The sequence below is a fragment of the Panthera uncia genome (genome assembly GCF_023721935.1).
Source record: "Panthera uncia isolate 11264 chromosome A1 unlocalized genomic scaffold, Puncia_PCG_1.0 HiC_scaffold_16, whole genome shotgun sequence".
NCBI classification, from domain to species: Eukaryota; Metazoa; Chordata; class Mammalia; order Carnivora; family Felidae; genus Panthera; species Panthera uncia.
Genome location: NW_026057576.1, coordinates 70,764,770 through 70,782,904, shown reverse-complemented (window position 1 = coordinate 70,782,904; position 18,135 = coordinate 70,764,770). Strand labels below are relative to the sequence as shown.

The following is an 18,135-nucleotide window of genomic DNA, read 5'->3' as shown; positions in this document are numbered from 1 at the left end:
CTTTCTGTTAACTGACTGGAATTTAAATTAAAACTTTAAAAAATATATTAATAAATAACATCCAAGTTTCATATCAGTAAAATACCATTAACATTTCAGACAGCTATGCTCAAATACTTTAATAAATTTCACACATACTACATTTTCGATGAAGTGATCAAACCTGATATGAAATTATATTAGAGCTAATATTTTATTTTTATGAGTTATTCACAATGATAAGACATAGATCATAGAGAGATATGTCTAGAAAACAAACACAGAAAGGGGTTTATTTCATTCGCCCTTCAATAAAACCCAAACCAGCTGGAACTCAGAAACTATGGTGACACAGGGGATTTCTCTGATTTTTGCAAGATGTCATAATGACGAACACTGTAATATCCAGACACCAGTTTTTCCCCACTGCCTCTAGCTATTTGAAGTCTTCACAGAGACACAAAATTTCCACAGAGCTGAACAACCAGTGGCAAATATGAGCTAAGTCCCATTCGGACAAGTTTCTTCCCCTAATAAAATACATCTTAGAGACTGACAAGATGGAAAAACTACTGTCCAGCATTTCTCCGATGTCTTGTCTTCACTGCCCCATAATGCCTTAATGCCCTACGCAGTTTTCCCAGCCACTTAAAACCTTAGAGGCTAATGAAGCATGCTAATCAGTGCCCTCAGCACCCCCTGGGGTGGTCTGGCCCCACACGCTTTCCTCTGAGGCTACCTAAGCCTGCCCTCTGTCCCCTTCAACTTTACGCCTCGGAGCCCCCCGGGCTAAAGAAGTGTGTGTTCCAAATAAGCATCCTTGGTAAATCCACCTGTTTCCACACGCGCAAAATTCCATTCAGCTCGGGAGAGAGGAAAGCTCTGGCAAAGTGGGAGCTAAGTTTGAGAGGAGAACGTAACATACCCACACCTGAACACTGTCTCCCCATCTCATCAACCCCAAGAACCTCTGCCCACTGCTGTCTGTCACCGCCATATTCCTTCTTCCGTTCCCCACCTGGCCCACAACACAACCATATAGCTCTGACACCAAAAGGAACACACATACACACACAGCTACCTCTATTCACCACACTGCCTTTTAGAGAAAGGTCTGAGCATAGCAAAAAGTAGAGTATCTGCCATCTTTTTGACTGGAGGAACCACGGGACAGAGTTTTGGGCAATCACTGTCACTGGAAAGTGAGGTGGGTGGGTACCCCAGAAATAAAAGAGCCAGAAAAGGGGAGACTCAAATTCTGTGCATAAATTTGGCCCCGATCCTAGGCTGACTCTTGAACCATGCGTGCACAGAGCAGACCCCAAAGAGCACAGCTAAGGCCAAAAAATATTGGACAGAGATTTCAAATGTCCTTAAGGGACAGAATTTGTGGTTTTAGTCAAACCAAATCTATTGGTGCTAAAATTAAAAACAAACAAATGAACAAACTTGAAATAAAGCACTCTTTGGAGGAATATACAAGAATCCAAAATCAACACATTTCCAATACCCAGCATACAATCCAAAATTATTGAATATGTGAGGAAGCTGGAAAATGTGACACCTTCTCAAGAAAAAAGATAAGACCAACTCGAAGATGACCCAAATTTTAAAACTGGCAGATAAGGATTCTATCTTATCTTATTTTAAGTAGGTTTCACACCCAGCACAGAGCCCAACATGGGGCTTGAACTCACAACCCTGAGGTCAAGACCCGAGCTGAGATCTTGAGCTGAGATCTTAACCGACTGAGCCACCCAGACACCCCAGCAGATAAGGATTTTAAAGTGGATATTACAGGGGCACCTGGGTGGCTCTATCAGTCAGGCATCAGACTTTGGCTCAGGTCTTGATGTCATGATTGGTGAGTGTGAGCCTTGCTATGGGTGAGCCCCACTTCTCTCTCTCTCCCTCACTCTCTCTCCCTCTCTGCCCCCCATGGGATTCTCTCTCTCTCTCTGCCCTTCGCTCATTTGCACCCTCTCTCTCTCAAAAAAGAAAAAAAGAAGAGAAAGAAAAGAAGGACGAAAGAAAGGAAAGAAGGAAGGAAGAAAAGAAAAGGAAAGGAAAAAAGAAAGTGGATATTATATCTATGCTTTATGAGATAGATAAAATCTTCCAGTAAGGAATGAGAAGATAGGAAACCCAAGATAGGAAACAAAAACTACATTAAAAATGTAAATTCCAGAACTAAAAAAAACAATAATCTGAAACAAATAATTCATGGAATATACTTATCTTTAAGAGATCCACCTTATCTTTTTCTTCAGCTATCAAGTTTTTATCAAAAGGAAGATGAATCATGTCTTTTCCGAGGCGAGCTGACTGACACACAATGTTACATTCGTTTCAAGTGTACAATACAGTGATTCAACAACTCTATATGCTGCACTCACCATAAGAGTTGCTACCATCTGTCACCACACCACACTATTACAGAACCTTGACTGTATCCCCTATGCTGTACCTCTTATTCCCATGAGGCATTCACTCTCTAACTGGAAGCCTGTATCTCTCACACCCCTTTGCCCATTTTGCCTGTCCCCCACCCCTCTCTCCTCTGGCAACCATCAGTTTGTTCTCTGTATTTGTAGGTCTGATTCTGCTTTCTGTTTGTTTGCTTGTTTACTCGTTAGTTTCAGGTTTTAGATTCCACGTTAAAGTAAAATCATACAGTATTTGTCTTTCCCTGTCTGAACTATTTCACTTTGCATGATACCCTCTAGATCCATCCATGTTCCAAGTGGCAAATTCTCATCCTTTTTTATGGTTGAGCAGGAGAGATGCACTTTAAATATAAAAAGATACAAGTTGAAAATAAACGGACAGGAAAAGATACACCATGCAAGCACTAGTCAAAAGAAAGCTGGAGTAGCCAGATGAATATCAAACAACATAGCTTTCAGAACAAGAAATATTACCAGGAATAATGAGGGACATTTCATAACAATAAAAAAGGTCAATTCAACAAGAGGAAATAATACTCATATTGTGTGTGCACCTAATTAATAGAGTTTCAAATTACATGGAAGCAAAAATCAACAGAATTAAATGCAGAAAAGATAACAATCATAGCTGGAGATTTTTAACATTTCATTTTCTTTTTATTTTTTATTTTTTTTTCAACGTTTATTTATTTTTGAGACAGGAGAGACAGAGCATGAACAGGGGAGGGTCAGAGAGAGGGAGACACAGAATCTGAAGCACGCTCCAGGCTCTGAGCTGTCAGCACAGAGCCCGACATGGGGCTAGAACTCACGGACCGCGAGATCATGACCTGAGCTGAAGTCAGCCGCTTAACCGACTGAGCCACCCAGGCACCCCTTAACATTTCATTTTCAGCTGTTAAGAGAACAAGACAAAAACTCAGTAGTGACACAGAAGATGTGAACAACACTTTGGCCCAATCACAAATACTTCGACCCAATGTGTATTTATAGAACACTATACCCAACACTACACCCATCTTTTCAAATGCACACGGTACATTCACCAACATAGACTGTGTGTTGGGTCATAAAACAAGTCTCAGCCCATTTTAAAAGACGAGTTCATATGTCCTCTGTCCACAAAGGAAATAGATTAGAAATCAATATTGGGGCACCTGGGTGGCTCAGTCAGTTGAGCATCAGACTCTTGATTTTGGCTCAGATCATGATCTCATGGTTCCTGGGATCAAGCCCTGCATAGGGCTCTGGACTGACAGCACAGAGCCTGCTTAGGATTTTCTTTCTCTCTCCCTCTCCCTCTGCCTCTCCCCTGCTCACGTGTGTGTGGGTGTGCGCACACACGCTCCCTCTCTCTCTCAAAATAAATAAACTTTGAAAGAATCAATATTTAGAAAAAGCCCCAAAGTATCTGGAAATTAAGCAGCATACTTCTAACAGTAACATATATATTGAAGAAAAAATCACAAGGGAAATTATAAAATACTTCAGATTACATGATAATAAAAATACAGTGTATCAACCTTCGTGGGCTGTGGCTATCAGAGTACTTACAGAGCCATGTTAAGCACTAAATGCTGGAAGCAGAAAAGTCTTGAATCAAAATGTTGGAAAAAGAAGAACAAAGTAAACCCGAAGTAAGTAGAAGAAAGAAAATAATAAAAAGCAGAAATCAATAGAATAGAAAACAAACAATTGAGAAAATTAACCAAGTTAAAAGCTGGTTATCTGAAAAGATGAGCAAAACTGATACACCCCTAACCAGAAGAAAAAGGGAGAGAACATAAATTACCACTATCAGGAAAGGAAAGAGGAATTATTGCTAAAAGACCCTGTAGACATTAGAGGGATAAAAAGGACTTTAGAAATAACTTTGGGGAGGGACACCTGGGTGGCTCAGTTGTTTAAGTAGCCAACTCTTGGTCTCGGTTCAGGTCACGATCTCATGGTTGGTGAGATCGAGCCCCGTGTTAGGTTCTGCACTGAGAGCTCGAAGTCTGCTTGGGATTCTCTCTCTCCCTCTCTCTCTCTCTGCTCCTCTCCTGCCCACGCCCCCCTCCCTCAAAATAAATAAAAAACATTTAAAAATATTTTAAAAATTACTTTGGGGGGCCTGGGTGGCTCAGTCAGTTAAGCGTGAGACTCTTGATTTTGGCTCAGGTCATGATCTCACAGTTGGTGAGATTGAGCCCCGCATCGGACTCCATGTTGACAGTGTGGAGCCTTCTTGGGATTCTCTGTCCCCCTCTCTGCCCCTCCCCTGCTTGTGCTCACTCTCTCTCTTACTTGCTCGCTCTCTCAAAATAAATAAATAAACTTTAAAAAAGAAAAAGAAGAAATAACTCCATGCCAACAAAATTGGCAGCTTAGATGAAATGGACAAACTAAAACTTGACAGAATCAATGGGAATCAAGACAACTCCATGATCACAGTTAGAGATTTGTTACACCCCTCTGTAAAGCTCTCAGAAAATAGGAGAGAACACTTCCCAACTTGTCTTAGGAGACCTGCATACCCTAATTCCAACAACCTGAAAAATATATTACAAAAAAATTACAGACCAATCACCTGTAAATATAGACACAAGGTGAAACCCCCCTGACACGCTGAGAACACAAATTTACATAACATTCTGGGAAACAAGTCAAGCTGACAAACAAACAAGAAGTATGGAGGTTTTACAAAAAGAAACCTAGAAGTAAAATACAAATCCCACCTCCACCTCCTCCTAGCTATCGTCTTTCCACAAGCAACTCAACCTCTCTGAGCCTCAATCTCTTTACCTATAAAATAAGAGTACCCACCACATAAAAATCCTGTATTACTGTGAGTTCAAAAGAAAGAAGTGAAAAGCAGTAGTGTCTGCCACAGGGCCACCACCCTGCAATTGCGAAGGCTTTGTATTGCACCCTGGGTGAATAGCGCCCTCTTAAATTGTGCAGTACACAACCTAGTCAGTGGTACCTGGAGACCCTGCTGGGTGCTCAAACAATTTTAAAAGGAAAAAGCCACAGTTATACAGAAGAAAAAACTAAACGTTTAGTTGGGAAAGATGAATTCATGTCTCTGCAAAACTAAAACATAGTGGTATGTTATTCTAGCCACCTCGTTAACCATTTCTAAGCCACTGTATACTTATCTGCAATACCGGTATTTTACAGCATTCTTAGATTTTTCAAAGCTCTCAAAATGCTAAGGTTATGTATGCAGTTTCCAGTGGCAAGCCATTAATGAACTAAATGTCCTCTGCCCAAAGTTATTTCTTAACTACAGTGATAGACATGATAGCAATGTTCCTTGTATAGCAGTATAAAAAAGGAAACCATGCTTAATGGCAAGCTTAAACAAGATACATTGTTTTCTTATTATTTTCACATGGGGAATTCACGCCTCCTTCCTTACCTGATTTGTGTTTCAAATTTGTGGTCACCCCATCAAATTCAGACTTATCAATTTCCCATGCGAGAGGTAGCTTGCCCAGGCTATTGGATAAGTTGTCCAAGCTATTTTCTTCATTGTAGATGATCTCTGACGTACTAGTTGGGATGCCAATGTATCTTGATGGGTTATTTCCCGCAGATAAAGAGGTACTATCAGGAAGACAAGAAGAGCGGGTTGAATTTGGAGGTTTATAGATTGAGGTTGCCTGGTTGAGAAAGGCATAGTCTGAACAGATGGCATAAATTTTCTCCCGAGTATGGGTCACTGGACAGCTCCACGGATAATGACCATCTCCTTTGGGGCCCAAGGGTGCCCCCGAGGCACGAGTGCAGAAAGACTGTACAGCACCGTGTAGATTCTCTTCAGGAGACTTTCTCTCGGATTTGTGCTCACCATTTCCAGAATCATTTGCCCTTTCTGCTTCTGCAACGTTAGGCATTGAATGCAACTATAAAAGTTCTGTTAAGGAGAAGTTGCAACTCTTTCTGCTACTTGAAAACCAACTGTGACAATCGTTTAGAGCATCCTACAGAAACTTGGGAGCTGCAAAATGGGATCCTAAGAAAAGAGGGAGGAGAAAGAAACATCAACAATCCACTAGACACTACAAAAGACTAAGAAATATATCAAATGTTTCACATGGGTTCATTCAATGAACATTTATTTTACAACTACTAAACACCTAGAGTCACAATCACTGCCCATCTGCTTTATTAAAAAATTATTTTACAATAATGCTTTAGAATAATAAAAAAATACAAACAACTCAATTAAAAATGGGCAAAATATGTAGGGGCGCCTGGATGGCTCAGTCAGTTAAACATCCGACTTCAGCTCAGGTCATGATCTCGTGGTTCGTGAGTTCGAGCCCCACATCAGGCTCCGTGCTGACAGCTCAGAGCCTGGAGCCTGCTTCAGATTCTATATCTCCCTTTCTCTCTCTGCCCACCCCACGCAGGCTCTGTTTCTCTCTTTCTCTCAAAGATAAATAAAAACATTAAAAAATTTTTTTTTTAATAGGCAAAATATCTGAATAGTCACTTCTCCAAAGACAGTGTAGAAATGGTCAATAAACACAACGAAATGATGTTCAGCATCATTAGCCATCTCAGAAATGCAAATCAAAACCACAGTAAGACACTATGTCAACCCAGCAGGATGGCTCTAATGAAAAAGATAGACGATAAGGAATGTTGAGGATGTGGTGGAACTGGAACCCTCATACACGTCTGATGGAAATGCAGAATGGTCTAGTCACTTTGGAAAACAGTTCCTCAAACACTTACAGAGTGACCATATGATCAAGCAATTTCACTCCTAGGTATATAGCTACGAGAAATGAACACATATGTCCACACAAATGTTTGTAGCAGCATTATTTATCATAGCCAAAAAGGAGAAACAAGCCAAATATCCATCAATTGATGAATGGGTAAGTAAGATAAATAAAATGTAGTTTATCCATGCTACAGAATATTATTGGGCAATAAAAATAAATGAAATACTGACCCATGCTACAACACAGATGGCCCTTGAAAGCATTATGCTAAATGAATGAAGCCAGTCACAAAGGAGCAGACAGTGTATGATTCCATTTATATGAAATGTTCAGAATAGGCAAATCTCTAGTGACAGAAATTAGATTAGTGGGTTACCTACAGCTGGGAGGGAGGAGGAGGTTGGGGATGATGGGGTTTCTTTTTGTAATAATGAAACTATTCTATAATTGATTGAGGTGATGAATCCACAACATTATGAATATACTAAAAGCTACTGAACTGGACATTTGAAACAGGTGAATTGTATGATGTGTGAATCATATCCCAATAAAGCTGTGCATCCATCACCACAATTATAGTTAGTAGTCACTAACTTCTGGTCAGTCTCAGGAAAAACTCATTTCCAAGTCTACACCAGTTCCTTTGGGGAAGAAAACAGAACAGTTTAAATAGCAACCAAGGGCATTTGCGGAAGTCGAAGATTTACAGGACCTTGATGAGTCAGACCAACACAGGTGGTACAGGAGGGCACAGGGTGCAGGTGCCAGTTCTGAGTGTGCCCACCCCACAGGGCTCTAGTGATAGAAAAGTACTCAAGAGACACAGCCCGCCCCAGGTAACCAGTCTGATGTTCACTAGTCAATATCTCTGCCCATTCGCTTATTTTAAAAAAATTAGAAGTGAGAATAATTTTCTTAGGTTACAGAAAATGGTTATATAAAACCCCTCATACAAATATTGAATGACAAAAACCTCTAAGGCAATAAGAAATAACAGAAGAAGGATTGCCACAAGAGCCGTGGTCCCTCTAAATCTGTGAGCAGAAACTAGTAAAGGTAAGGCATGTCCTACATGTAATTTAAGGTAACAGAGTTCATTACAAGAAGGACTCCACATATCCTACAAGAGATTCCATTCCCTTTATTTTTAAGGAATGCTTTCCTTTTTTCTTTTTTAATGTTTACTTATTTTTGAGAGAGAGAGAGAGAGAGAGAGAGAGAGAGAGAGAGACAGAACAAGTGAGGGAGGGGGAGAGAGGGGGGGAGAAGATCCGAAGCAGCCTCCAGGCTCTGAGCTGTCAGCACAGCTGACTAGAGTAGGACACTTAACCCACTGAGCCACCCAGGCACCCCAGGAATGCTTTCCTTCCATTCAAACCTTTGGGGAGTGAGTTTTTTGGAATTGGTGCAATTTATAGTTATTCGCAGAAAAGTCGGTTTGGCTGGAACCTCCCCACCAAAGATGGAACCCCCAACGGTATCATTTGGGAAACTTCTCTTGTTTTCAAGAAATCCTGGGAGTGCTAGCAGTGGATCTCTTCACAGGAAGCTTTAAGCCTTCTCTTTCTTCCTCATCTCCTGGTGTCATGGTGATGTTGGAGGAAGACGCAAAGAGAAGCTTGTATCTGAGGCTGTACAGGCCACACTGGGCTTTTCTGAGGAGTCGATTTCTCTGATTCTTAGCAGATGACCTAACAAAGCACTTTCTACTGATCTGTTGTCCTGGTGCCTTTCTCTGAAAGCCAGCGTGGTGGACGGAGGTAGGTATTATTTGTGGCGTTGGGGCTGTATGGGTGGGTTGCGGTAGGGTGCATAGGGTCCTGGTAAATAAGGGGTAGTGACCCAAGGGTGTTGGAGTCCATCGGAGGGAGTGGTGGGGACAGAAATGCTCCATGCACTGCCCTTGTCTCTTCATCTCAAGCTTAGTTTCTACTTTGTCACAGCTTCCTTCCTCAGATTTAATAGAAGTGTGCCCATGGGACCAGCTCTCTGTGGCGTGGGGATGTTATGAAGAATGCTCATTTGGAACATATAGAGAATATTCTTATCAAAAACATAGGCAAAAGGAAATTAGTGCATTTGAGCACAAAAGGTAGGGCTGAGGGGCGCTTGGGTGGCTCAGGTGGTTAAGCATCTGACTCTTGACTCTTGATTTCTGCTCAGGTCATGATCTCACAGTTCACGAGATGAAGCCCCACATCAGACACTGTGCTGACAATGCAGAGCCTGCTTGGGATTCTCTCTCCCCCTCTCTCTACCCCTCTCCTGCTTGTGCTCTCTCTCGTGTGTGCTCTAAATAAGTAAGTAAATAAATAAATAAATAAATAAACTTTTTCTTTAAAAAAAGGTAGGGTTGAACTTTCTGGAAGCTAAAGACAAGAAAGAACATAGCACTTAATTAACAAAAAGTTTAATATTCTGGTTTTCTTTGCGTTTTGGGTTGGTTTGCTTTTAAATAATGGTCACTCAACAAGCATGATCTCTTTGGTTGCACTTCTACAAAAAAAAAAAAAAAAGTGAAGATCATCCACATAAGGGCATAATTTATATCAATTGTCAATAAAAGCCAATACCGGTATGAAAACGTTCTCCTTTGAAGCATTGTTTATGGAAATTTCTCTTTGAAAAATTGTGTAATGTTTCTAGATTTTTATCACAGAAGTAAAACAAATGACAGAGAAAACTACTACAAAATACCAAATTATGACACAAAGAAAATGAAAATCATCCAACTCCCATGACCCAAACGCTGTTGATATTTATTTTCTTCCCTTAGTATCCGTCAGATCTGGGGAATGTTCTCCCCATGTCAGTGTGAGCCCCTGAAGCTAACTGATGTTAGTATTATCTATTATTATCGCGTCCTCAGGCTTTCCTACAAGTGAACTGAGCACAAGTTATTACTGATAACAGAATCATTAGAGACAGCAATCACTGTATTATGTTGTAATTATAGCCTCAGGAAACACTGAGGGACAAAGGTGCAGTTGTCCCTCCACTAAATAGCCTGTAGCTTCTCTGGTTTTGTCACACCTCATATCTCCTTTTGTTCCTATTTTGGTAAACCATTCCCAAGTCTATCCCCACTCCTAGCACCACCCCACCCCCGGGATGATATTTCTAATCTGACCTGTGCAGAGTTATTAGAAAATAAAGCTTGGACACATATATATGCTCACGTAACTCCCCTGCCTAAAACCTTCCGCTCTTAGAACAAAAAGCCAACTCCTTGCCTGGCCCCAGGATGGATCTCCTTAGCCCCATCCCTCTCTCAGAGCCCCCTTCCTCCTTCCAACTTTCCAATCTCTGGATGCGTTCTGCTCCTACTCACCCTCCAGTATTTGGTTAATCCCCATTTATTGCACATATCCTTCCATGTCACTTTCTGGGGATTCTTTCTTTGCTCCCCAAACCCGGCTAGGTCACCCTGTGCATACTCAATACCTTTCCTTAACAAGTCTTACCAGGGCTATCCCCAGGGAAGAGCATTTTTTAAAAGTTTCATCAACAAAGACTTAACTTGTAAGTGCCTACATCATGCCAGGCATTATTTTAAGCCCCGGATTAGGAGCCTAGTAGATTCCAGGAAGATTTACTAGGAGAGGCTTTACGAATCAGGGGCTGGACATTAGGCTAAACAGCCTCTTTTTCCTCCTCCCTGGGTGTCGTCTGTGAGAATGATGTTTCCTAATCCAGGTAAGAGAGAACATGCTCTATTACGATTTTACTAAGAATGTCTAAGGACCTAAGGCTCAATTTAATGATGTTCTCAACCATCATGGCACAGGCAACAGAAATACTGTTTAACTGTGAGTGAACAAAATTTTATAAAATGCACCTGTAAAGTAACGATTTTTAGAAGTCACTAGAACGAACTGTTCTGTCAAATAAACGCTCCATTTGTAAGGTCAGTATCCATCGCCTAGGCTACATTCTTTTCGGGTTATATTTCCAATCCGTATTTTAAAGTATCAAGTTGGCTTAGGGAACGAAAGACCTTCAGAAGTCTCTTCAGCAAGCCTCCCAATGTGACAACTATTATGATCTGTATTCCATACGGAAGGCCAGGGAAAGGTAACAGCATGGAAGTGACTTACTAACAGTGGAAAAGGCGCCCACGAGCTGGGCCAGACGCGCTAAGCCCCAGCGGGTCAGGTCTCGGTCCTCCTCCCCGGTGTCCTCCACACGCGCTCCAGGCCCCTTGCCGGGCTCAGACCCGAGCCCCTTCCCGGGCTGCGGCCGCGGGCCTACGAAGGATACCGGGTCCTCCCGGCGGCGTGCAGCCCAGGCTCCCGGGGCAAGCGAGCGGAGCTCCCACCTCCCTGTTCTGCGAAGCTCGCGGCGCCGCCAGGCTCAGAGGCCGCCGGGACCCAAGCGACAGCCTCGCAGGCCGGTCCCCGCGTCGCCGAGCCGCTGTGTGAGGAGGCGGCGCCGGGCGAGGGGAGGAGCCAGGCTGCGCTCCCAGCCCGCGCCCCTCCGGCGGCCCCCTCGGCCCGCGCGCGCTCTCCGGGACCCAGCCCCCCAGCCCCCGTCCCCGCAGCGAGGCCTCCGGGCCTCTCCGCCCGCCTCCCGCCTGGGCCGGAAGCCGGAGTCCGCCGCTAGGGGGAGAGCTGCGGACGCCCGCGGGGTGATCGCCTCCAACCCGCCCGGGGCCGCGGGAGGTTCCGGACGCTCGACGCTCCAGGGCGGGTGGGACGCGTCAGTTACTGCCCCCGGGCCAGGAGGGAGTCGCCTATTTGAGCTCTGAATGCACCAGTTGAAATCGATACTCAAGACAATTGCAAAAAATTAAAAAACAGACAAGCCCCGCCTGGACGCCCACCCAGGCCAGCTTTGCCCGCGGAGCCCCCCGGCGGGTCTAGGTTTTCCGGGCAGCTGGCAGAGGTCCCGAGAGTGAAGTGGGAGGAAGAGCTGGAGGCTCTGGATCCGATACCGGAGCTCCGTGACCCCTCCTGGTGACCTCCCCCCCCCCACCCCCGGCCAAGGGGCAGACGTGCGGGGAAGAAGGGACGGCCACGGCGCGCTCCCAGCCAGGCCCTGGCCGGCGTGGCGTGGACACCCGCGCCAGGCAGGAGCCACCGGTATCCACGCGGACATCTCCAAATCGGGCTTTGTTCCCGAGAGCACTCGCCCCTCATCTCCCTAACACTCCCCCCATGTTGCGGCCCAGCTCTTCACCCCACTTTTTCCCAGGAGGAGGACGGGCACGGGTGCAGTGGCCACCGCTCGGACGGCCACGGGGCTCCAGGGAGCCCACGGCCCCCGGCAACCCAGGCGGCCACAGGCGGCGCCCAGGACAGGCGGGCAGCAGCAGGCCCTGCCCGCGGCGCGCGAGTGCCGGGAGGATGGCCCCGCGCTCTGGGCGCACAGCAGCCCGCAGCCACCTCCGCCCGGCCCACAGCCCCGGGTACCTCTCGGCCTGTCCGGCGGGGTCGAGTCGCTGCGGCCGCCGCAGAGCCGGCACCGGACCCGGATCACAGCTTCCCGCGCGCTGCCCGCGACGTGCCTCCAGTTACCCTGGGGCTGGCGTCTCTCGTCCCATTGGAGCGCGCGGGGACAGCGCCCTGGACGGCTGTGCCCGGCGACCGGTTGTCAGATATCATTGACAACACCTTCCTTTCATCGTGTTTTATAATACCTGCCCTCTGCACGTGCGGAGGGTATGGTGACAATTTTTTTTCTTTAATCTTAGCTGTGCCCCCGCATGCCCCTCTGTTGGGCACCTTGTATGTAAGCGGTGACCGCAAAGTAAATAAACGAGTGAGAGTAGGTAAAACCTGGCAGGATTTCCGTTAGTTCTATCGCGAACTACATGTCCCAGGAAGCCGTGGAGCACGGACGCCACCGCGCCATCCACTTGGAGAGGGCCTTACTCAGCCCGGCGACACGCGGGCCAATCCCCTCGCCCTGCACCTTGGGCTGGAGCCTGAGACCGATTCGCCCCCAAGGATGCTCCAGTTGTAAGAGCAACACAAGTTTATCATTGTCGGGAGAAAGAGGAGCAGCGTGTTTGGAACGGGTGGCATCCTTCAGCCGGACCAGCCAGCGATCCGCCTGTGACTGTCCTGGGGGAGAGAGGAGACCCGCGCGCCTGCCCAGCCCAGCAAGCGACACCTTTTTGGAGTCGTGTTTCCTGCTGCGATCGGCCAACGTGCCCCTGCCCAAGCCGCCGCTGGTCCCGTCCACTTCTTCCACTTCATTTATCCGTGGATTATTTCGAGAGTCGGTCTTGTAAATGTTTAGCATTTTGCTGCTTTACTACTTCTTTCTGGGGACAGTGCCAGCACTTGCCGAGACCGGCGGAGAGAGGCGACTGAGTCCGGAGAAGAGCGAAGTATGGGGACCCGGGCTGAAGGCAGCTGTCGTGCTTCCCGCTCGCTATTTCTACATTCAGGCGGTGGATACATCAGGAAATAAGTAAGTCCAGAAACGGCTCCCTATTTTGGAATGCAGTGAAAATGGACCGTTTCTCCCTTTTTTTATCCGCCCAAGGTTTTTCCACAGCGGTTTAAATTCCAGGATATTTGGATGCTATCCACATGCGGTTGTAACAGTCTTTCCCCATCCCAATCAATTTTTCCCTGTAGCTTTAGAAATGTTTCCGGATTCCCTCTTCTCCTAGATATTCTGACAGGGGAGACAAAGCCTCTGCACTTTGCTGGAAGTTGTGTTTCTACCTACTTTTGCTTAAGCTGTTGTAAGGAATGTACACACCCAGCTGTGAAAAAGTCGTTTGGTTCATCCCTCTCTGGTGCTGCCCTCTGCTTTCAGGTAGACTTCTGCAGGTGAGCGAGTTTTGAAACACAGAGAAAAATGAAACACTATTTGAAACTTTACAGTTAAGAGGGAAAGTATCAGTGTGAGTCTCCTGTGTGTTTGTAACAAACATTGCATTCCATTGAATTCAACCATTAAGATGATAACTTAAAACGTACTTTTAAAATTCACATACTTCTGGGGCACTTGGGTGGCTCAGTTCAGTCAGGAGAGCTTTCTGCTGACGTCAAGATCTCAGGGTCCTGGGATCAAGCCTGGAGTCCGGCTCCACACTCAATATGGAGCCTGCTTACGATTCTCTCTCTCCTTCCCTCTGCCCCTCTCCCTAAAATATAAATAGAAATAAATAAAATGCTCTGTCTCTCTCTCTCCCTAAAATAAAAATAAAATAAATTAGAATTCACATACTTCTGTGAAATGATTGTCTTTTTGTTATTCGAGGATGCTGACCACATATATTTTGTAAGGGGAAAAAAAAAACATCTTGGGTATTCCAAGAAAAACTTTCAAGAAGTTTTCCAAAGCAGAAAAAAAAAAAAAGTTATCAATTGTGTCACTTGGGTAACACAATTGGGGAAACTAAATACCATTTTAACAATCTTAATAGCAGGAACACTCACTTAAAAAAAACTTTTAGGGGAGCCTGGGTGGCTCAGTCGCTTGATCACGGGCCTCTTAGTTTCAGCTCAGGTCATGAACTCACGGGGTTCATGGGTTCGGCCCACCAAAGGCTCTATGCTGACAGTGTGGAAACTGCTTGGGATTCTCTCTCTCTCTCTCTCTCTCTCTCTCTCTCTCTCTCACTGCCCCTTGCCCACATGCACCCTCTAAGAAAGAAAGGAAGAGAGAGAGAGAGAGAGAGAGAGAGAGAAGAAAAAAAAGAAAAAGAAAGAATCATTGAAAGAGATTTTTCAAAAGGTCGTTATCTTTATAGGCACCATTTGACCACAAATTTCCAGATGCATGAAATAAATAGTAGGTGGACAAGAGGGTTTGTGTGTGTGTGTGTGTGTGTGTGTGTGTGTGTGTGTGTGTGTGTTTTGGTTTTTGGTTTTGTTTTAGGGAGAGAGAGAATATTCAGCGGGCTCCACGCTCAGCACAGAACCCAACGCGGGGCTTGATCCCACAACCTTGGGATCATGACCTGAGCTGGAAACAAGAGTCAAACACTCAACCTACTGAGCCACCCAGGGACCCCAATAATATGTTTATATGTGGAATGCGTAAGTGTGTTCTATGTTTACATGGATATGTAGCCTTTACATATTCCCTTGAAATTTCCTAATGAAATGTTTATGTTATTGTGGCCTTCTGCCATCCTCTTCTTTTTCTTAAATCTCTGGTCCATCACATTCATTCCGGCACTACAAGCATATGAGAGAGGCAGCAAGCATATATGTTAGGGGGAGAGTTTGAGAAAAAGAATAAGGCTGACAGACTGGAGAGCAGAATCTTTGTGCATTTGTGCCTTAAAATAATCTTTATATCTTACTGTTCTTCCCGTGACAGGTTCACATCTTCTCCAGGTGAAAAGGTGTTCCAGATTAAAATCTCAGCACCAGAAGAGCAGTTCACTAGAGTTGGAGTCCAGGTTTTAGACCGGAAGGATGGATCCTTCATAGTAAGATACAGAATGTATGCAAGCTACCAAAACCTGAAGGTAGAAGTTAAATTCCAAGGTCAACATGTTGCCAAATCTCCATATATTTTAAAAGGTAATTTGGAACATAATTTTACAACAACAGTGTTAATGAAGCCAGGTAATGGATATTTGTTACGTGTTTTGAACGGTGAGTGAAATTGTTACGGTGATATTTTGTTACTTGTGTGTAATCAGGGCCAGTTTACCATGAAAACTGTGATTGTCCTTTGGAAGATAGTGCAGCCTGGTTGCAGGAGATGAACTGCCCGGAGACCATAACTCAGATTCAGAAAGATCTGGCACATTTTCCTACGGTCGATCCAGAAAAGATTGCAGCAGAAATCCCAAAAAGATTTGGACAAAGACAAAGCTTGTGTCATTATACCTTGAAGGACAACAAGGTACAATTAAGGTTTGCTTGTTTGACTTGGTGACTTTTTTTATTTTGTTTTGTTTTCCTTTGACCTTTTGGCTCTAAATAGCTACTGAGTTTTATTAAGTATCATTCAATGGGGAGCTGGCTGGCTCAGTTGGTGGAGCGTGTGACTCTTGATCCGGGGGTTGTGGATATGAACCCCATGTTGGGTGTAGAGATTACTTAGAAATAAAAATCTTTAAGGGGCACCTGGGTGGCTCAGTTGGTTAAGTGTCCGACTGTTAGTTTCAGCTCACAGAATGATCTCACAGTTTGTGAGTTCGAGCCCCACATCAGGCTCCGTGTTGCCAGTTCAGAGCCTGCTTGGAATTCTCGGTCTCCCTCTCCCTCTGTCCCTCCCCTGCTCTCTCTCTCTCCCTCTCTCTTGCTCTCTCTGAAAATAAATAAATAAACTTTAAAAAATAAAATAAAATATTTTTAAAACATAATTCTGGGGTGCCTGGGTGGCTCAGTCGGTTAAGTGTCCAACTTCGGCTCAGGTCCCGATCTCACAATTCGGGAGTTCGAGCCCCACGTCGGGCTCTGTGCTGACAGCTCTGAGCCTGGAGTCTGCTTCAGATTCTGTGTCTCCCTCTCTCTCTGATCCTCCCAGCTCACGTTCTGTCTCTCTCAAAAATAAATAAATAGTAAAAAAATTGTTTTAAATCATTCTAAAGATCATTGTGATACACTTTACCTCATTGAAGTCTGCCAGTCCTGTTAGATTAACGTAATAAATGTTCATTTCTCTTTTAGGTTTACATCAAGACTCACGGTGAACATGTAGGCTTTAGAATTTTCATGGATGCCATACTACTTTCTCTGACTAGAAAAGTAAGTATTTTTTTTTCCTCTCAGGTAAAGACACTTTCAGCCCAGGTTTTACAATATAATTTTTAAAAATAACAGCTTCAGTGGTGCTCTATCCTGGAACCTTATTAAAATACTATTCTGAAGCTTTATGTCCTGAGAATACCTGCATTCATTTCCTACTGTGGCCGTCACAAAGTACTGCGAGCTTGGAGACGTAAAACAGCAGAAATTTTTGTTCTCTCGCAGTTCTGGAGGTTACAAGCCTGGGAGCAAGGTGTCAGCAGGGCCTTGCCCCCACCCCGACCCTCCTGAGAGCTGTAGGGGAGGACCCTTCCTTCCTCCCCCTGCTTCTCGTGGCGTGCCAGCCATCCTTGGCGCTCCTTGGTTTGCAGCCACATCACCGCAGCCTCTGCCCCATCATCGCATGGCCTTCCCTGTGTGTCTCTCTCTTCTAAGGACACCAGTCATGTTGAATCAGGGCCCACCCTACTCCAGTATGACCTCAGCTTAACTAATTATAACTGCAACAACCCTATTTCCAAAAAATGTCTTTCTGAGATACTAGGGTTTGGGACTTTTGCTTATCTTTTGTAGGGGACAGAATTCGATCGATAACAATACTTTTGAAGGGAATATGTCTTAAAATAAAGTTGGCTTAATACTCAACCTACTTTGAGCCCAAAGAAGACATCATCTGTTGAATCCTGTTCCTTGGTATAATGAGCTTTCAGCAGGGAGAACCTGATAGTAAAATGGCCGATACGAAAAGCTCTACCCACATTTGTTACCGGTTGCTTAATAACAATTTATTAGATAATCTATGTCTACATCTTGATTGAATTACTCATGGGAAATCATGGTATCTTCTCAGAATTGCATAGCATTTATAGTGAGTTCATCCTGAACATAGGTGGCTACATAGCATGCGTATTCTGCCTCCTTTAAGCTAAGACATCGGGGTGCTGTCAAGTTTTCCTTGCACGTGTATCAATCCATGGAAAAGTAAGACTGCCCTTCAGCTATTTGCAAATGACATATAAGATAAAGGGTTAGTATCCAAAATCTATAAAGATCTTACCAAACTCAACACCCTGCCCCCCCCCAAAAAAAAATTATCCAGTGAAGAAATGGGCAGAAGCCATGAACAGACACTTTTCCAAAGAAGACTTATCCAGATGGCCAACAGACACATGAAAAGATGCTTAACATCACTCATCATCAGGAAATCAAAACCACAATGAGATATCACCTCACACCAGTCAGAATGGCTAAAATTAACAGCTCAGGCAACAACAGATGTTGGCAAGGATGTGGAGAAAGGGGAACCCTCGTGCACTGCTG

The 18,135-nt window shown here is 44.6% G+C and overlaps 2 protein-coding genes across 3 annotated transcripts in view; one reads left to right on the top strand and one right to left on the bottom strand.

The window, feature by feature from the left end:
- BIVM (basic, immunoglobulin-like variable motif containing) overlaps positions 1-12,646 on the bottom strand; it is a 78,182-nt gene extending 65,536 nt beyond the window's left edge. The window contains exons 1-2 of one of the 2 annotated variants that reach the window (XM_049647192.1): positions 12,559-12,646; positions 5,830-6,426 (exon numbers count right to left, since the gene is read on the bottom strand). In XM_049647192.1, coding sequence (XP_049503149.1) covers positions 5,830-6,307 — 478 coding nt within the window. In that variant the 5' untranslated portion in view covers positions 6,308-6,426; positions 12,559-12,646. Of the gene's footprint in view, positions 1-5,829; positions 6,588-12,558 lie in introns of those variants that run through there. The other variant, XM_049647193.1, reaches the window with a different exon arrangement.
- A 462-nt stretch (positions 12,647-13,108) lies between these two features.
- POGLUT2 (protein O-glucosyltransferase 2) overlaps positions 13,109-18,135 on the top strand; it is a 14,907-nt gene continuing 9,880 nt past the window's right edge. Inside the window, exons 1-4 of the mRNA XM_049647195.1 lie at positions 13,109-13,564; positions 15,434-15,639; positions 15,762-15,967; positions 16,738-16,815. Coding sequence (XP_049503152.1) covers positions 13,383-13,564; positions 15,434-15,639; positions 15,762-15,967; positions 16,738-16,815 — 672 coding nt within the window. The 5' untranslated portion in view covers positions 13,109-13,382. The remainder of the gene's footprint in view (positions 13,565-15,433; positions 15,640-15,761; positions 15,968-16,737; positions 16,816-18,135) is intronic.